A 16,642-nucleotide genomic window follows, 5' to 3' on the forward strand; every position below is an offset into this window, starting at 1 on the left:
AAATCTTTTATTTTATTTAGAAATCAAGGTCCAGGAGTTTGGAGGAGGAGGGGAGAGTAAGAGACCTCCCCAGGTCAAAGGTCAGCACAGAATCTACGGGGAATTGCCGAGACAAAGATGTCAGACTCCAGCGCTACCAATCTAGAATAACTTAAATCGCCTTTAAAGCAAGCTAATAACGCAATAGAAATATTGGGACCGACAGCCTCTGTGTCACATTGAAAAAGAAGCCGCAAGTGTTTTTCCTGTAACCATTTTGTTTTCATAAGTAGGGATAAACAGAAATAAACACTTGAAAACTATTACTCTGATGAATCCTAATTATGTATACACTTTTTTTTTCTCCCATTACTGAAAACAGTTAAACATTTATTCATTAGTGACCAGTTCAACCGCATGGTGGAAACATTGGGGAAACTACAGCTAAATGTTTTAGGTAGTGCAATGTTGCTACTTCATTGTTGAGTCGCTAAAAGAAAAAGATCAGGTATCTTTTCTCGATCCTGGAGGAGCAGCTGAGGAGCTAGAAGCTAACAGCAAAGTAACAATGGCCTCATATTTGGCTTTATAAAACCGTCTGAATCAAAACAGCATTTTAATGAAGTTTTTGTCCGCCGCTATATTTACTTCCACGTTCAACAATGATCCCAATCAGCTCTTTTCAGTCACTAGGCAATGTTCATATAAAAAGAAAAACAGACTGTATCACATTCCATCTAACAAAATGTCTTTGCACTTAACAACATTCAAAGAAAACATGGCACAGTACAATTTTTTTATTTAGATTTTCATTCATTTTCTGCCTACTTGGAGTCATTTCTTTTGTACTTGAAATATCAAATCATGTCTCACTGTTTTGTTTTTAAATTGTACCGGATTCAACAAAAAAAAGAAACAACAAAAATGTTTTCCTCTCTAATCTTTCTTTAAAAACTGTATCTATATATAATATCTATATAGTCTTGCTTTGTAACGTTTCTGTAAATTGTGCAAATTCAGCAGTAATACAAGTGGCGAGAGATCAGAGAGTGGGCAGTTGATTACATTTATACAAAAAAAAAAAAAAAAGAAAAAGAAAAGCGTGACGAATCACATGACCTTCAGAGCCGGTCTCCATTGGCTCTAATAGATTGGTCCACTCTGTTGGTGACGCCATGTTTGGAGTGTCTGAGCTTTTTCCTGATCATCATCAGTGTCATAAGGACATCTTCTTCTAAAATACCCCCAGAAAAAGAAAAACAAAACTCAGGCAAATCACAAACACCAACATCCACGATAATCACACGCTATCGGGGGACTTGTTCTCCATTTGACGCAGGTGTGAAAAATGTCCGGAGTCCGAGTCTCTCACACAGACAAAAGCCCAGACGCTGCGCCGGGGCTGCAGACGAACACAAACATACACATGTAAGCGTACACAGGCCCCGCCCATCTCCGCCGAACCCCACCCCAAGTCTGGAGTATACTGCCGCGGTACTTTAGCAGTCCGTGTTTCTGGGGGTTGGACCTTTTTCTGTCTGTTTGTTTGTTTGTTGTCTGAGAGGAGCGAGGGAGACAGAGCAACAGATGAGGAGAGCAGTGAGGAGAGGGAGCAGGTGGATTGTCCTCAGCTGGCCAGGGCCATTGTGTCGATGACCTGCTCCAGCTTGCTCCTCAGTCTCTGTCTCCTCGCCTGCTCGTCCCGCTCCAAAGCTGACAAGATCTGAAAATAGAAAGGGGAGAATTCAGCTCATGTTACAAATACATCAACCTTAGTTTTCACAGCATGTACACATTCTTTCAAAGGATGAATCTGAATTAGATTCTTTAAAGCTAGACTACTGGATTCCTGGAGGAAAACAGCTCATCACCAATCCTTTCCCTATTTAATGATGAGCCATATGTTAAAGAAGGCCTTTAAAACACTAATCTACGCCGTTAAAAACAAAAAAGATACAACATAAACTTTCACGGCACAGACAAGATTTGTAGAGGACTACAACCAGGTTACACAAGGATCTGTCACTGGTGATCTCTACTCTACTCCTTTCTACTATGACACTAAAAATATAACGGTGGCACCTAAAAGCACCAACATACCAAATTAATGCATGATTCGCTAATATTTATAACATCAAGTAGGTTGGAGACCCATTAAGTTGTTTTTATTCCACAGTGAACAGCTCAGGTCAACATAAACAGCAGCACAGGAGAGGATCAGTCAAGTATGGCAAGCCAATTAGACATATAATAGCCATTAATGGGAGATTATCATTCAGTCTAGATTTATAAAAAACTATTAAACAAAACAAAAACTAAAGTAATCTAATCATTCCCCCCACGTTTGGCATCATGCATACCACTTCTGTAAACTAAACAGAAACTTGCACATAGATTTTGTGATGCCTGATATAATCTGATAATGGTTAAACTAAAAATCAGGCAGTAGTATGCGCTACAGGTTTTCAGCCAGTATTCAAACCGTGCTGAAAGGTGAGATAGTGTTTAACATTTGGGATTTTGGATTTATCCATTTACTGATAGCATTTATTTACAATAATACTATTATTTAATAGGCAAATTCTTGGTATATGTAGAATATGCAGCAATGAATCACTTTAGCTGCATTAAGAACCAAGGTGGGTTCAGATACCATTTTTTGCAATAATTAACATGGGATTGATGCAATTTGTATTTCTGTATGTTTTATTAATGAGATCAAATTATTTATTTTACTATAAAGACAGATGTGATGGAAAAAGAGGAAAAAGAAATGTGATTGCAACCAATGTCATCATCTTAGAAAAGGTTTCTAGAGAAACCATGAGCTCTGACCTCATCTTTGTACTTGACTATATAGGAGTAGATCTCGTGTAGAGCTGACATGCTGTTAAACTGGTTGGCATGCAGCCGGGACTGCTCCGCCAGGTAGGCACTCATGTCCTGGTCACTGATGGCAGGCATCCTGGAGATGTCCGAATAGTACCTGAGCAAACAGTGGCAGGAGTTTACATTCAGAGACGCTGGATATAATCATCAGACGTAGAACCATGAATTCCTACTAACTGACCCACCTTTCAACCCAGTTCTTATAGTTGGGGATGTCTTTAGCGTACAGCAGCTTGTTAGAAGGAGAATCCTTTCCCAGTTTGTGCTCCGATGTTGAACACGAGTCCATGAAAGTCTGAGCCACCACAGACAGGCAGGCATCTGTGATGCTGTTCTTGTGGATGTCAAAGACAAACTGTGGGTTCTTTATTACATTCACCCAGAACCTCAGCGGAAGGCTACAAGGATGGAGAGAAAGAAACAGGATGTAGAGGAAGAAGAAATGAGGCGTTAGAGCTGCATGACGGAGAGGAAGTTAAAGTCACGTCAACATTGCAGCGTTTTGCCTCACCAGTTGCTCTTCCAGGTGTGCCGTACGTCAGGGTCTGTTATTGAGTGTTTGTCCGCCTGCTCATCCAGGAAGTCAAACATGTATTTAATGGCGAGGGGCAAGGCGCTGCCGCGGTGAGCTGTGCTGAAGATGGTTTCAAACAAATCATCCACAAACTTCTGGAGGGTACCCTGAAACCAGAGAACCGACAGCAGGTTACAACATAGTGTATTTGGATAAGTTTGGAATTTAAAACATTTAAAATTCTTGCTAAACACTGGATGGCTGATTGGTACAACTTTTAACAATGCAAACGGGAATAAAGAGTAAAAATATATTTTTCCATGATCTACTTTTTTCCCTAACTTCCTCTTAACATTGAAAACCCTTATTTAAATGTGCACACAATACAGCAAATTTTTATATAAAATTCCCAGACGGGAGAGTTCGTCTAAGTGGGTCTATGTGGTTATATTTAATTAAATGACTTAAAGAATTAATAAGTCATTATATTCCAAAACAAGCACCCCAGTTTAACCAGTTGTGTTGCAGCTGGATGTGCTTGCACCATCTAGCTGCAGGCGAAACCCGTCAGCAGAAGGGTTTTCAGAATGACAGTGCTTTGCTTTCAGTGCTCCAGTTTCCTGGGAGTTAGTGATGATGCAGAGTGCTCAGTAGTCTTTACTGTATCTAGGAAGAGGCTCAATGGGAGTTCAGCCTAAGGCTCCTCTACCATGTTTTTTTTCTAACCTCATAACATAACCTCAGGAGGGTTAAGAATCCTTACAAAGTTCTCTGAAGTTAAAATGATTTTAGATTTCCCATAAGCCCTCCCTTCAAGCAGCCAGACCACCTTCTGCAAAACTTTATTTAAACCAGCCGAAAAATTCAAGTTGCAGTTTTGTCCTCTCTAACATGAACAAATCTGCTTCCTAAACACACAATGCTGTAGGGGATGCAATGTGCAGAGGCTCACTGCAGCGCGGCATGTTCTTTCCCCCTATTGTCTTCCTCTGGCCTGCATGTTAATCTTTTCCTCATTGAGGGTTTATTGCTGCAGCTAACCATGCAGTTTTTACCTGGAGCTGAAACAAGGGATATCTGAGGCTAATGAGCAGATCTTGTCACTGCTTTCATTGCTTGAATTCTGTTTGTGCATTTTATATTTTTATGCAGTTTTTTTTATCAACTGTTAGGGGAGCAGAGACCAGCAGAAATCTGTCAGGATTAGGGAAAAATGATCATACAAGACCTCAACATTGAAGTTATTTAATTTTTACTTCTCTCACGGCTCCAAGAGTTAAGTTTAAGCAGAATTTTATTTAAGTACAAAAGCTAATTGGGTTTTCCTTAATTAGAAAAAAAAAACAAAGAATGATGTTATTTCTCTTTAAGCATAACTAAATGGGTTAGTTAAGAGTAATCAGTATCTTACTCAAAGCAGACAGCATTCACTTATCTTTATTAGACAATCAGAAACAAATCCTTAGAGTTGATTTTAGATCAACCTGATTGGAGAACAAGTTTGTTCAATCTTAAACTGCTCAAGCAAGAAAAGTTCTTCCTGCTTTAAATTAATTTATCAATGCCAGTTTTCTATTTACTGTGACTAATATTTGTGATGCTATATGAATATTTAGGAAGTCGTTAAACGATTCTGCCACTAAGAATAATTTTTCAAACCCACATGTTGGACTAAAGGTACCCAAAAAAAAAAAAAAAGTTCCAACGAATTTGTTGGCTCAGATTTTTAGATTTTTCTAAAATCTTAAACAATCTAAGCTCAAATCACTGAGCAGGGAGATACGGTTTGTCCCAATAGCTGTTGTTTTGTTTATAAAAAGTATAATAAAACTGTATTTTTTATGTTTTGTCTAGCATCTGATTTCCATATAAATTAAAGCCGTAATCTCTAAGGGACAACAGAACACAAAAAGCAGCAAAATGATTATTATTTTATTATTTTAAATAGTCTGCACTTATCTGTGGTTTCTGTCCGAAGCTCAAACTCCTTACTCAATAACTTTGCTTTTGCCACAGACTGTATCTAGGAAACAACTTATTTGATCACACCAATTTGTTTTTTAAAACACTAATTCCTTTAGAGCAGGGGTCTTCAACGTTTTCAGGGCCAAGGACCCCCAAACTAATGGCGAGATGGAGCGGGGACCCCCTAATTATATATATTGTATGAAAGTGAGTTACATCCTACCCTATAGTCACTCTATTACAGATAGAGTAATGTAATTAAAGTAATTTCTTCCTGGGATTATTAAAGTATTTCTGATTCTGGTTCCTTGTTGATGGGACAGGTGTTGTGAATGAAACGGTGCCCAGCTTTAAAGAGCTCCTGTGTGTCATTGAATGTGTGCATTGATGACTGAAAGACATCTCCTGCCTCCATTTATCTGTTTACTAAAGTGTGTTGAATTCATGTTAATGTGGATTTAAGGAAATTTCAATTAGTGAAACAAATTGCAGGGGGAATATTAAAAAAAAGTCTAATAAACCAAAACTTTCACAACCCCCATGCAGTACCTCTGTGGACGCCCTGTTGATGACTCTGCTGTAGAGCGTGAGAATTGTAATAAAGTCTGAAAGGGAAAAGATTCGTTCCTTTTTCTGTTTAATTATTTCCACTCTAAACCACATAAACTCACTTCCGCACTTCTCAGATGGCATAGAAGCTCTGATCAAGATGTGTCACTTTTAAGCAGGTTTATTTGTTTCAGCGAAGACATCCAGAGTTGATAACGCACTTCAGAGGTCGTGTATGCAGTCAGTGGAGCAGGAAGGCTGTTATTCAGTTCAGAGTACAGCAGAGAATAAAATACGTTCTCCAACTCCTACAACAGCTCTGCTCTCGGGAGCTGAAACTTAAAAAGGGAGTTCATGCTTACTGCTATCTGCTGCAGGTAAGATACTGTTTGTTCATACATTTTTCATGTTGGAGTATTCCCCACATTCCTAAGCGTGGCTTGAAGAATGCAGCTCTAGTGTAAAAACCTTTTGAGTGGAAAGAAAAAGGCAGGATAAGCTAAGTCAATTTCCACAAAAAATAGATTTAATTATTCTGTTATAGCTCTAATAGAGAAATCAGGAAGAGATATATATTTGTAGCAAGTTTTAAGAGCTTGATTAAATACATGCTGCATTCCATTTGTTCTCAGAGGTTGGAATTTATGAACTCAAGAGGAACATTTCAACTGACTAGAAAGTAAGCATTACGAGACGGAGCGATTCATTTAATCAACAGTAGAAAAACTCCTCACTTTAATTGTGTTTAGCAGTTCATGATGATTCAGTCTGTCTTACACAAACTTCTCTTCAGGGTTTAGGGTGTATTCACACCAGAAAAGCGCTCTAGTCTGCTTGTTTGGTCCGTAAAAAAAGCATACCTTATTTGTTTTATTTTGTCAGGTTTGTTTTTCAATTTGTACTTTTTCCAAGTGAACCTTAACTCACAGTAAAGCTGCAATTGATCAGAAATGACCAGGCTAGAGCGCTGACCAGGAAACTACATGAGTCCTGCATGCAGCGTCTCTGGTTTGCATATTCAAACTGTTATTTTAGCTACAGAATCATTGAGCTCCTCTAAAGTTGCAGATTGTGTAACTTTTTTATTTTTTCAATTGTCGGAGAATGTTCCTACAAACAAAGGAAGTAAGCTAAGTAACAGAACGAGTATGATTAAGATACTACGGTGGCTTGCTAAGTCCAAAAACCCATACCCTTTTTTGCATTTAGGTTGGAATGAGGTTGGTGTGTATTCAAACCTGAAGCCAGAGTCCATTTACAGTGAACTAAGACCTCCTCAAAGAGCGGTTCATGGTCCGAACCAAGCAAGGGAACAAACTGGTTTGTCCAAAGTGAGCCAAATGTGGCAGGTATAAATAAATACACCCTAAGTTTGGGTTTTAATGTCGTTTATATGCATAGATTACCAAATAGAACATTTTTTTGTGATGGTCATGATTGTAACAGCAGCAAAATACAAAATAACTGAGAATGTAAGCAACCATAAGATGGAAACTGGAAAGCTATCGCCTCCGAGATCATGTTAGTCTGATTTTTTGTAATGGAACGCAGACTCAGTCGTAAAATTATGGCGTCTCTCTCTACCTCAGCCTTCCCCTTAATGCAAAGTTTTGCTTTTTGTTGTTTTTCCACAACTGTTTCATTTGTTGCCTATAAACCCAGTTGGAAAGCAGATCCTCAGGTTTTCTTTAAGAACCGCTGCTCATTAAACACCGTTGATAAAAGTCTGTACTCATTAATCTATCTGATCTTGTGATTATGATGTTTTTACAGCTAACAGCTGTCAAATATCCTAGAATATAAAACAGATCCTGGGATTCGTCTTTTACAAATAAGGTCACACTAAACCAGAGAATCACAGGCAGAGTAAAAACTAAAGGTTCTCATTCTGTGTGGGGGTGTATATGGTGCGGTGTGGCGAAAAGTGATGGTGCAGACCTGAATCTAAAAGCCCAGGGGCCGCCAACAGAGGGCCCAGAACAGCAAAGCTAACAACTCAATAGTCAAAGGTCAACCTCCTAATTAAGACCGTACATATGTGTCTTTGTGGAAAAGGTTATGAAAAATGTTAATGAGCTTTGAGACCACTGGCAAACAAAGGTCAACAGAGACTGCAGGTTTTAAGCGGACTACATGACATGGTTCGTGTCGAAGGGGGAGGATGTGTTTCTTGTTACCTTAGTGGCGAGCAGTCTGGTCAGGTAGATCTCTGAGACCATCTTGCTCCCCCGGTCCCCCTCCCTTTGGTCTGAGTGGTCGTGGTTCTTTACTAGATGCCACAGCTTGGTGCCGCTCTCCAGATCAGGGGTGATCATGGGTGTTCGGGAGCGCAAGCTGTCTGGGCTGCTGGCTGTCCTCAGCATGCTCTCTGGAGACGGTTGATAAAGGCCGGGTTAAGGCGCAGCAGGATACAGGAGGGAAGAGGAGAGAAAGGATTTGTTAAGAATTAAGCTCATAAAGGAAAGCTTGTGTATCTCATAAGATAATGTGTAGAAAACAGCGCCCTCTGCAGGAGAGGGTAAGAATCCTAATTACTGACCTAAATGACCTTTTTCACATGTTGTCACTTTACAATAAACTGCAATGCAATACATTGGGATCACACGTTACGATCCAACACAAATATGTGCATAATTAAGAAGTGGATTTAAATCTTCGCTTTTGGTGTTAATTTGTATTCAGCCCCCCCTATGCCTATGCTTTGACGAGCTGCCTTTCCCTGACAATGACAGCTTCAAGTGTTTGAGGAAATGGCTCCATCAGCTTTGCACACATAGCAGCTAAACTTAGCAAAACAGCTCAAGTTTATTCAGTTTTCAAGTCTTGTAAGTTTTGTATTAAGGGCACAAAACTCAATTTTCATCTCATAAGATGATATATTATCTATTTGATTTGTTTTCTACATGGCGTCGTCCTGTCAAACTTTGCATACTGTTGTTACGAAGTGCACAAATAATCTTTTTATCCTTCTCCTTCCATGTCAAAAACACCACTTAATATCACTGCAGAAAAGCTACAACTGTGGCTGTAAAGTGACATTATGTGAAGGTACATGACCTTATATTGTTTAATTCTATGAGCGTACACGTCTCTGCTTTGTAATCAGGTACAGTCCTGATTTAGGCACAGATTTCAACAGGAGGAGAATAAAATAAATAAAAGGCCTGAGGAAGCTGCAAACAGAAACCCTTCCTGGGAAGTTAAAAGCTTTTTGAAAGGTGACAGCTGTGTCACTCTTTCAGTCCTGAATAAAAATGTCTGTCATTCTCCACCCCTCTTCTATTTATGGCACAGAGATCCCATATTTGTGACAGAGCATTATGCCTTCACTTTGAATGCCTGTCACTTGTGTGACAAAGCAGGAAAGGATTGAGAGGTTGGAAATGTCAGCATGTGGACCGTGGATGTGCAGAGGAAAGGTGACGGGGTTTGTGTGAGTAGATATTTACAGCAACCTTTCAGAAAGGTTATATTAGAACAAACTAGTTAAACAGGTGAAATAAAATGCACTTCTGCAAAATCGTGAAAAAAGCTTCTTCTATTTGCACAATTTCATCTAAAACAATATATGCAAAACATTTTCTGTTGAGCTTTTTTGACAACCAATATTTGTCTAGAAGGCTCCACCAAAGGAAACAAACATCATCTCGTAGGTAGAGGTGCAGTTTAAACGTACAACACAGTTTACACAAACGACAGTGACAAGTTGACAATGTTGACAAGTTGCCCCGCCCATCCCCTATACACACACACACACACATACACACAGAACACACACACACACCTTCTCTCGTACCATATCTGCTGAGGGACTTGGTGAACGTGGAGGAGTTGGAGATGTTGTAGGCCGAGTTCTGTTTGGGCACCAGGGCGATCACTGAGCCATCCGTCACCTGCAACAGGATTTCTAAGATTAGTTTTACAGCAGAAAGTCCACCAATCATTTCACCACGCTGCTTTTAGCCACCCAAAATGTTTGCTGGTATTTGTTTTGCCAGATTTAAGGGGCTTTAATCGATCACCATCCTGACCTGATTTTGGTTCTGCTACTTTTTCCTGATTTTTCTCTCATTTTTTTGGCCATAATAGAAAACTGAACAAACGGAGGAAATAAAAATAAGCAACTAGTAAATATTTGGTGTTCACTTTGACTACGAAAGATAAGACCTAATGAGAAACCAGACAAAAAGTAAACAGCAGCACTGTCCATTTTCCACCTTTTGTCCTGCACTGCCGGTCAGCTGGCTGAACAAAGGCGACTACTATACTTCTTCCTCTCTGGTGGAACAAAAACTAACAGGAAGAAGTTATTAATTAAACATGCATATACAGAATCCCAGTACAGTGTCCCGTTTTAGAAAAGGGTCACATTTTACACAAATAAATGTAAGCAATCAGTAAACTTATTAGTTCCTATTCTGTTTTTTTCTATCTGAAGTTTGTCTAAACAGTCCAAAGATAAATTATTGTTGCAGGAGGTCTGTTCTAAATAAAATAATTTTGATCATAATACTGATTTATCATTGAACCCTTCTGTAAATTATAAAACTAGGATTTAAGCTTAAATAAATATGTCCAAATATGTTTTTGTCGCTGTTTATTTGCAAACTTAAAACATTTTTTTCTTTAGGTTTAAAGGAAAATGCAATTAAAAAGACCATAAATAAAGTGTGATTTAGGGTAGAAATCTATAAATAAATTAGGAATGTTCCAAGTCTTTTGAACTCTACTGCATCTGAAATACACTAACTATTTCTTTTAGATTAAACACATCATTCAGTTATTAGTTACTTTGAGTATGAAAGGTAAGACCTAATGAGAAACCAGACAATATATACAGAAGAAGCAGCTCTAACTGTGGTGAATATATCCAGCTGGGTACCTGGTAGTGAGCTAGAGTGTTGAGTCTCTTCCAGTCGTTATCGATCTTTGTGGTGACGTCCTCGTCCTGAAGGATGATCCGCGCCATCCTGCCCTGCCGCCACTCTGTCAGACACCAGAAAACGCATCCAAGGAATCAAACACATGGGCGAGGCCATGTTTGCAACAAGTTACCACTTACAAACAGTAGCAACCCTGCACAGGATGTTTAATATTTATCCTTTCAGATTAATTCTCCTTTTCTAAAGGGAACCCTCTGGCTTCAGAGAGCCCTTCAAATAATGATTCCCTCTCTACCTCCCCTGCTGCACATCTTTGTCAAGCGTGTTAACTTGAAGTGTTTTGCAACATTTTACTCCACCGAAGTCCTCACCAAGATCCATATCTGAGGCTTTTGGTCTCTGGGAGTAGGGGGTCCCCTTGTACACAGCGTCCAGCAGTTTTTCCTTCACCTGAGTCACTGTGTCACAGTTAAGGGTCTTAACTGTGACTTCGGGGGCATTTTCGTTCTCTGGATTCACACAGTGCAGCGTCTAAAAGGAAAAAGAGAGGAGGGATTATATGTAAACCAGGAAGTGAAAAGAGCAGGAATGGATTAAAAAAACAGTTGTTAAGACTAGTGCAAATGTATCTGCATCAGGATAAAAAGCCGCATCCACTGACCAAAGTTTTGTAGTCAATTTGTTGTCTGATGAGTTTATCCTCGCTTAGAGAATAGCGGGCTTCTCCTGTGATTGCATCTATGGGACCTTTTTCCATTTGCTGCTTCATGGCGCAGTACAGCATGAAGAGAGGCTCACCAGCACATTCCTGAGGAAAGGAAACAAAGAACCAAATGTAACCTCTACATGATTGGGGCCTATCGCAATGATTAAACTTCAAAAAACTATTATCAGTGTCAACATTTTCTAAAAGTGAAGAATTTATTCTTGTTGTATGCAAAACAAATCATGATTATGACAATACTTTAATTTGCACAATCAGGGGAAAACCTAAATATGGAAAATTCAGCCCTTATTTTAGTAACATATCTGATTTAATAGTATAAATGATTACCTCCCTGTTCATTAATGCAAAACCACACTTAGTATAAATATATGTTAAACCTTGTTAAAGTATAAACCTTTGATTTACTTGTACAATCATTTAGTTCTACTTGTATTATTGAAATAGAAAGAAAAACCTGACATGCAATTTCAGCTACTCTAATGAAAACAAATCAAACCAGTAATTACAGGGATTAAAAAACGACAACAACACACAACTAACATATAAACAGCCTAATTCAGCCTTGTCAGGGAGTGTTGGTTTGGTTTTGATGTTTTTTGGTGATTGTATTCCTCAACTTGCAGACAACATTTAAGTGAAAATCTAAGTTTCTCAGCTGAGGGTTATAAAGACGTTTCTTTACGCGTTTCAATCCAAGTTTCCAATATAAGTAAAAGTCAACAGCGATATGACTTTTTTTGTATTTAATTTGAGCTGCTTGTCTTTAGTGTCCTGTATGTTTCCATTTGGCTGCCAAACTACTGTTTACCCAATTAAATGTGTGTATTGAGGGACAGAAATAAATCAGCCTTTTAAACAAACATGGATCTGCATAGATATATTCCATGCAGATTTAGCCTATTTAGCAACAGCCTTGTCAAATGTCTGTATTTCTATTAATTTTCCATGATATTCTAGTTGGCAATCAACAACACCACCAGGTTGCTGCAGGTTCCTAACCTTTTTTCTGCTTTAGTTTACAACTCTGTTCTGCTCAAACATTTTTTATTTTTAGCACTGTTGCTAGCCACATTAGCCTCTGATGTTCTCTGATGTACCTCTGCATTTAACCCATCCCGTTGGGGAGCAGTGGGCTGCCATTGTGCGGTGCCCGGGAAGCAATCGGGAGTTAAGGGTCTTTGCTCAGGAACCCAGAGTTCAAGCTGTGGGGGTCGAACTGGGTTTTTGCAACCTTCTCAGAGCACAAGCGCACTGCTCTAACCACTAGGCCAACAGTCCCCCATACAGGAGTACATCTACACCATGAACATCAACTAAAACTGCTGTGTTTACTTCCTACAATTTTTAGCAGGCGACTGACCCTAATTGACAATTTACTGCGTTAATTGTTCTTACTAGAGTCAAATAAGACAGAAGTGGCTGCATCACTCAGTTAAGCTATATTTAAACAGTTAATATTAGCTCATGTTGTCACTGATTTATCACTCCACCTTTGTAGATACAAGAGCTTTTTAAGTTGGTCTCAAACATCAGTGTTGTAGCGTCAACCTGCAGCATTAACGCAACTAGCATGTGGCATGGTTTGTCATTAAATTCCTTTTTTAATTTTGCCTTTTAAGGAAGGTACCTTCTAACAATGTTATACTATTTGCCTGATCGCCTAAAGAGGGTCTCAAAATATTATAATAATAAAAAAAAAAAAAAAAATAAAAAATATATATATATATATATATATATATATATATATATATATATATATATATATATATTACATTGTTTGGTTGTACTCTACATGTTAGCAGCGTTTAAACCAACAGCTGCTTATTGTTTTGGTCTGATGAGCGGCTGTAGTGAGAGGAGGGGCTTAAGGTCTGTCCACACGAAGACGAACCCTGGCCTAAACGCACAAATTTTTCACCAAACCAGCCTCTCATCCACACGAAGCCGGCGTTTCGGGGGTCTGTAAACNATAATAAACTGGGTTATCAAAATGTGGCCAAACTGTGGCCCCGTCCACACGATGACGAACCCTGGCCTAAACGCACAAATTTTTCACCAAACCAGCCTCTCATCCACACGAAGCCGGCGTTTCGGGGGTCTGTAAACGATCTTTTTTTTATTCAGCCTTCAGAGTGGGAAGATTTCGAAACGCCGTTTTCGCGTTTCCATCTTTACGCTCTAACCGCATATTTTTTTTACACGCATGCGTCATAGCGTCGCCTCTAAACACGCATGCGCGACCAGTATCACAACAACAATGGCGCCGTTGCTGCTAATGCTACTCACCCTGCTGTCAGGCTTACAACAGAATCTTCTTCTTCTGGAATATGGCAAACGTTTTGGAAAATATCAGCGTTTCGTGTTCGTTTTGACTTCGTGTGGACGGGGCCTAAGTTGCAGAGCCACTGCAGCTGAAGGAAGTGCAACATTTTGCATAGTCTGAGTAGATTAGTGTGCAACAATATATTATGCAATGAATAGTACTCCTACAGCATCCTATTGATATAAAAATGATGAATGCCACTTTTTAAAAACCTGGCAGAAACACTGACAAATCATTTTGCTGAGTGATCAACTAATTGTATTTTTAATCTTCTCTGAGTGAAGCAGAGGCAGTGAGGAGAGGACAAGGCCATGGCCTGTGTTGGCAAAGTGCACAGAACAGACAGAACAACTCTCCCCCGAGTCTCCTCTCTCAGGGAAAAAAACATGCAGTGAAAATCTCTATTTGTGTGTGAGGGAGGGAATGAATGAGTAGGGAGGAGGAAAAGAATCAAAGAAAGTGCGAGTGAGACTGAGTGGCAATTGATGGAGGAGTTAATAGAAGGTTAATGACTGAGGGCTGGAAAGCGCTTGGAGAAGCACTTTGCTGTGTGAGACGTGTCAGCCAGGCAACAAGCGCTGGGATGTTGGGGACCCCTGTCTGTCTCTCCTTCTCCCTCTGCTCAGTTTCCCTCCTTTTCATCCAGCTGTTTAGCTGACCCTGCCGGGTAAGAACTGCCTGCTACACAACTTCTTAAAGTCAGTAACTATTTCTTGCAACGTTGGCTATCTTTATATCATATATAATAATGGTACACAGTGAGTGAGGCAGGATTATAACCACTTCAGGCATCCATTTTATTCTAACATACAGCTTCATTTAAAATCTACAGACACCCTGGAAAAAAAAAACACACCAATCAGTTCAACTTCTTTTGTCTAAAATAACAGACACTGGGATGTTTAGAGGTTAGATCATATTAAACACATCATTCTTGGTGGAAATGATCACTAAAATCAATTAAAGTCAAATGAAGCTACCTACATAGAGACATATTAACCTATTTACAGATCTTCTTTGTATGATTATCAGTCGAAATCAATTTTCAAACCAGAAGTCATTACAACAAATGGAGTTATATGCCTCGAGGCAATTGTCCCTAGAGAGCCTTTGCAAAGGCAGTCATTTTCATAAATGTCAGTCTGTCATGCTACAACTATAAACCCCAAAGTATTTTATTGGTCTTTTGTGAAAAATCAACAAAGGAAAAGAGAATTATTGTGAAGAGGTTTCAGAAATGTTTAACATGCATATGATCTTCACTGTGGAGTGTTATGTAGGAGTTCTCTCCAGGTACTCAGGCTTCCCTCCACTGTTAGATTAGTTGGCCAATTGTATATTGAGGTTCTTTGTGTGTTTATGTGATAGAGAACAAACCATCTTTGACTTAGTGGATTGGAGAGATACGCATAAGTGTTTGATTTATCAGTTACCTCCGCTAGTTGGGAAACAAATGAAGCTGCTACTGCTGCCGTGATTGGCTAACAACTCGACATGGGAGGCAGGTACCTAATACACTCGAAGAACTGTACTAAATGTCCTTCCCTTTTGCGAATAGGTGCAGTTCAGTTTGAATTCTACACAGTCTTAATCCTGTTATGTCAGGTTAAAATGAATCACCTAAAATAGCAAAACAGTAAATAAGTAATGCACAGAATGATGAAGGGACTGGTATGACAAACATGTATGAAATATCATTATACACAATAATACTGCAGATTCTATTGTAGTAATTGGCTTATTAGATAAAAGCCATACATTGAGATGCTTTATGCCAGTAATATCTTTGGTGATATTTAATGTGACAGATAATTTGAGAAGTCTATTAATATGTCAATGTAGAGACATCAAGTAAAACAATCCAAAAAACAAATCTGCAGAAAAGACGATTGAAAACGACTGCAGGCCCAGTTTCTCCATTCTATGCTCTGCATTGTCCAACTAGGCAGGCTCCTCCATTAACAGGAGTCGGCCATGTTGGCGAGCTGGAAGCTGAACTCTGTGGGATCATCCAGCTCTGCTTGCCTCCTACGGTGGAAACACAGCACACCGGCAGACGTCCTCTCTTCCTAACAGCAAACAAATCTCAGCCCTTCTGTCTCCTTCAAACGGTGCCAGAGAACATGGACAGCTCTGACTCTGCTCTGGCTTTACCGCTTCCTCTGCATTGTTGGGATGTTTTCTCTTTATAAGAAAACAAAACCAATTTTATGTTATCATCTGTTATTTTACCAAAAGCAACAAGCAGAAATATCAGGTTGAGAAATAGAGGAAGGACATGAGGTTGCCGACCCTCCCATACAGGCCAGGGAAAAGAGGACAGGTGAACTTTAAGAACCGGGTAATGGAAGGAAGATTTCTTTTTTTCTTCTTCTCCAGCTTCCCTTTTGTAGATAAAAGCTCCATCTCGTCTGCCCCTCTGAAACACTACTTGACCTTTACCCATCTCTGTTCACACCTGACTGAATCTTGAAATTGTTCTGGGCCTTTCTCTTCTTTGACCCTTGAAAACTCAGGAGAAAGCCAAGTTGCAAAGGTTGGATAAAAGCTGTCGTGTTTTCTCCATTCCAATTTCCGTCCTCCACCTCCCGTGTGTTTCTATTATTTCTTAACAGCTTCTAAAACCTTTCCCCAATAATTTCCAGCCTTCCTTTACTTTCTCAAAACAATTTTCCCACCTTTTTTCTCTCCGTCATTTTGGGACGGTCTAAAGTTCATAAACACAGCTGTTGAATAAATCCCGAACAGCTTCTCTCATAACCCACTCTCCTTCCACTGAACTCCGCTCCGGCTGTCCATTCTCGCATTTGAAG

At 39.4% G+C, this 16,642-nt stretch overlaps 1 protein-coding gene across 4 annotated transcripts in view; it reads right to left on the reverse strand.

The window, feature by feature from the left end:
- Positions 1–283: 283 nt before the first annotated feature.
- The window catches only part of plxna1 (plexin A1), a 235,377-nt gene continuing 219,018 nt past the window's right edge, over positions 284–16,642 (reverse strand). For 2 of the 4 annotated variants that reach the window (XM_015390057.1, XM_015390056.1), the window contains exons 24-32: positions 11,441–11,587; positions 11,151–11,310; positions 10,779–10,882; positions 9,693–9,789; positions 8,074–8,264; positions 3,380–3,549; positions 3,054–3,266; positions 2,815–2,965; positions 284–1,702 (exon numbers count right to left, since the gene is read on the reverse strand). In XM_015390057.1, coding sequence (XP_015245543.1) covers positions 1,607–1,702; positions 2,815–2,965; positions 3,054–3,266; positions 3,380–3,549; positions 8,074–8,264; positions 9,693–9,789; positions 10,779–10,882; positions 11,151–11,310; positions 11,441–11,587 — 1,329 coding nt within the window. In that variant the 3' untranslated portion in view covers positions 284–1,606. Of the gene's footprint in view, positions 1,703–2,814; positions 2,966–3,053; positions 3,267–3,379; positions 3,550–8,073; positions 8,265–9,680; positions 9,790–10,778; positions 10,883–11,150; positions 11,311–11,440; positions 11,588–16,642 lie in introns of all 4 variants that reach the window. The other 2 variants (XM_015390054.1, XM_015390053.1) reach the window with 1 other exon arrangement.

Source organism: Cyprinodon variegatus, unplaced genomic scaffold (genome assembly GCF_000732505.1).
Source record: "Cyprinodon variegatus isolate N-32 unplaced genomic scaffold, C_variegatus-1.0 Scaffold484, whole genome shotgun sequence".
In the NCBI taxonomy this organism is placed as follows: domain Eukaryota; kingdom Metazoa; phylum Chordata; class Actinopteri; order Cyprinodontiformes; family Cyprinodontidae; genus Cyprinodon; species Cyprinodon variegatus.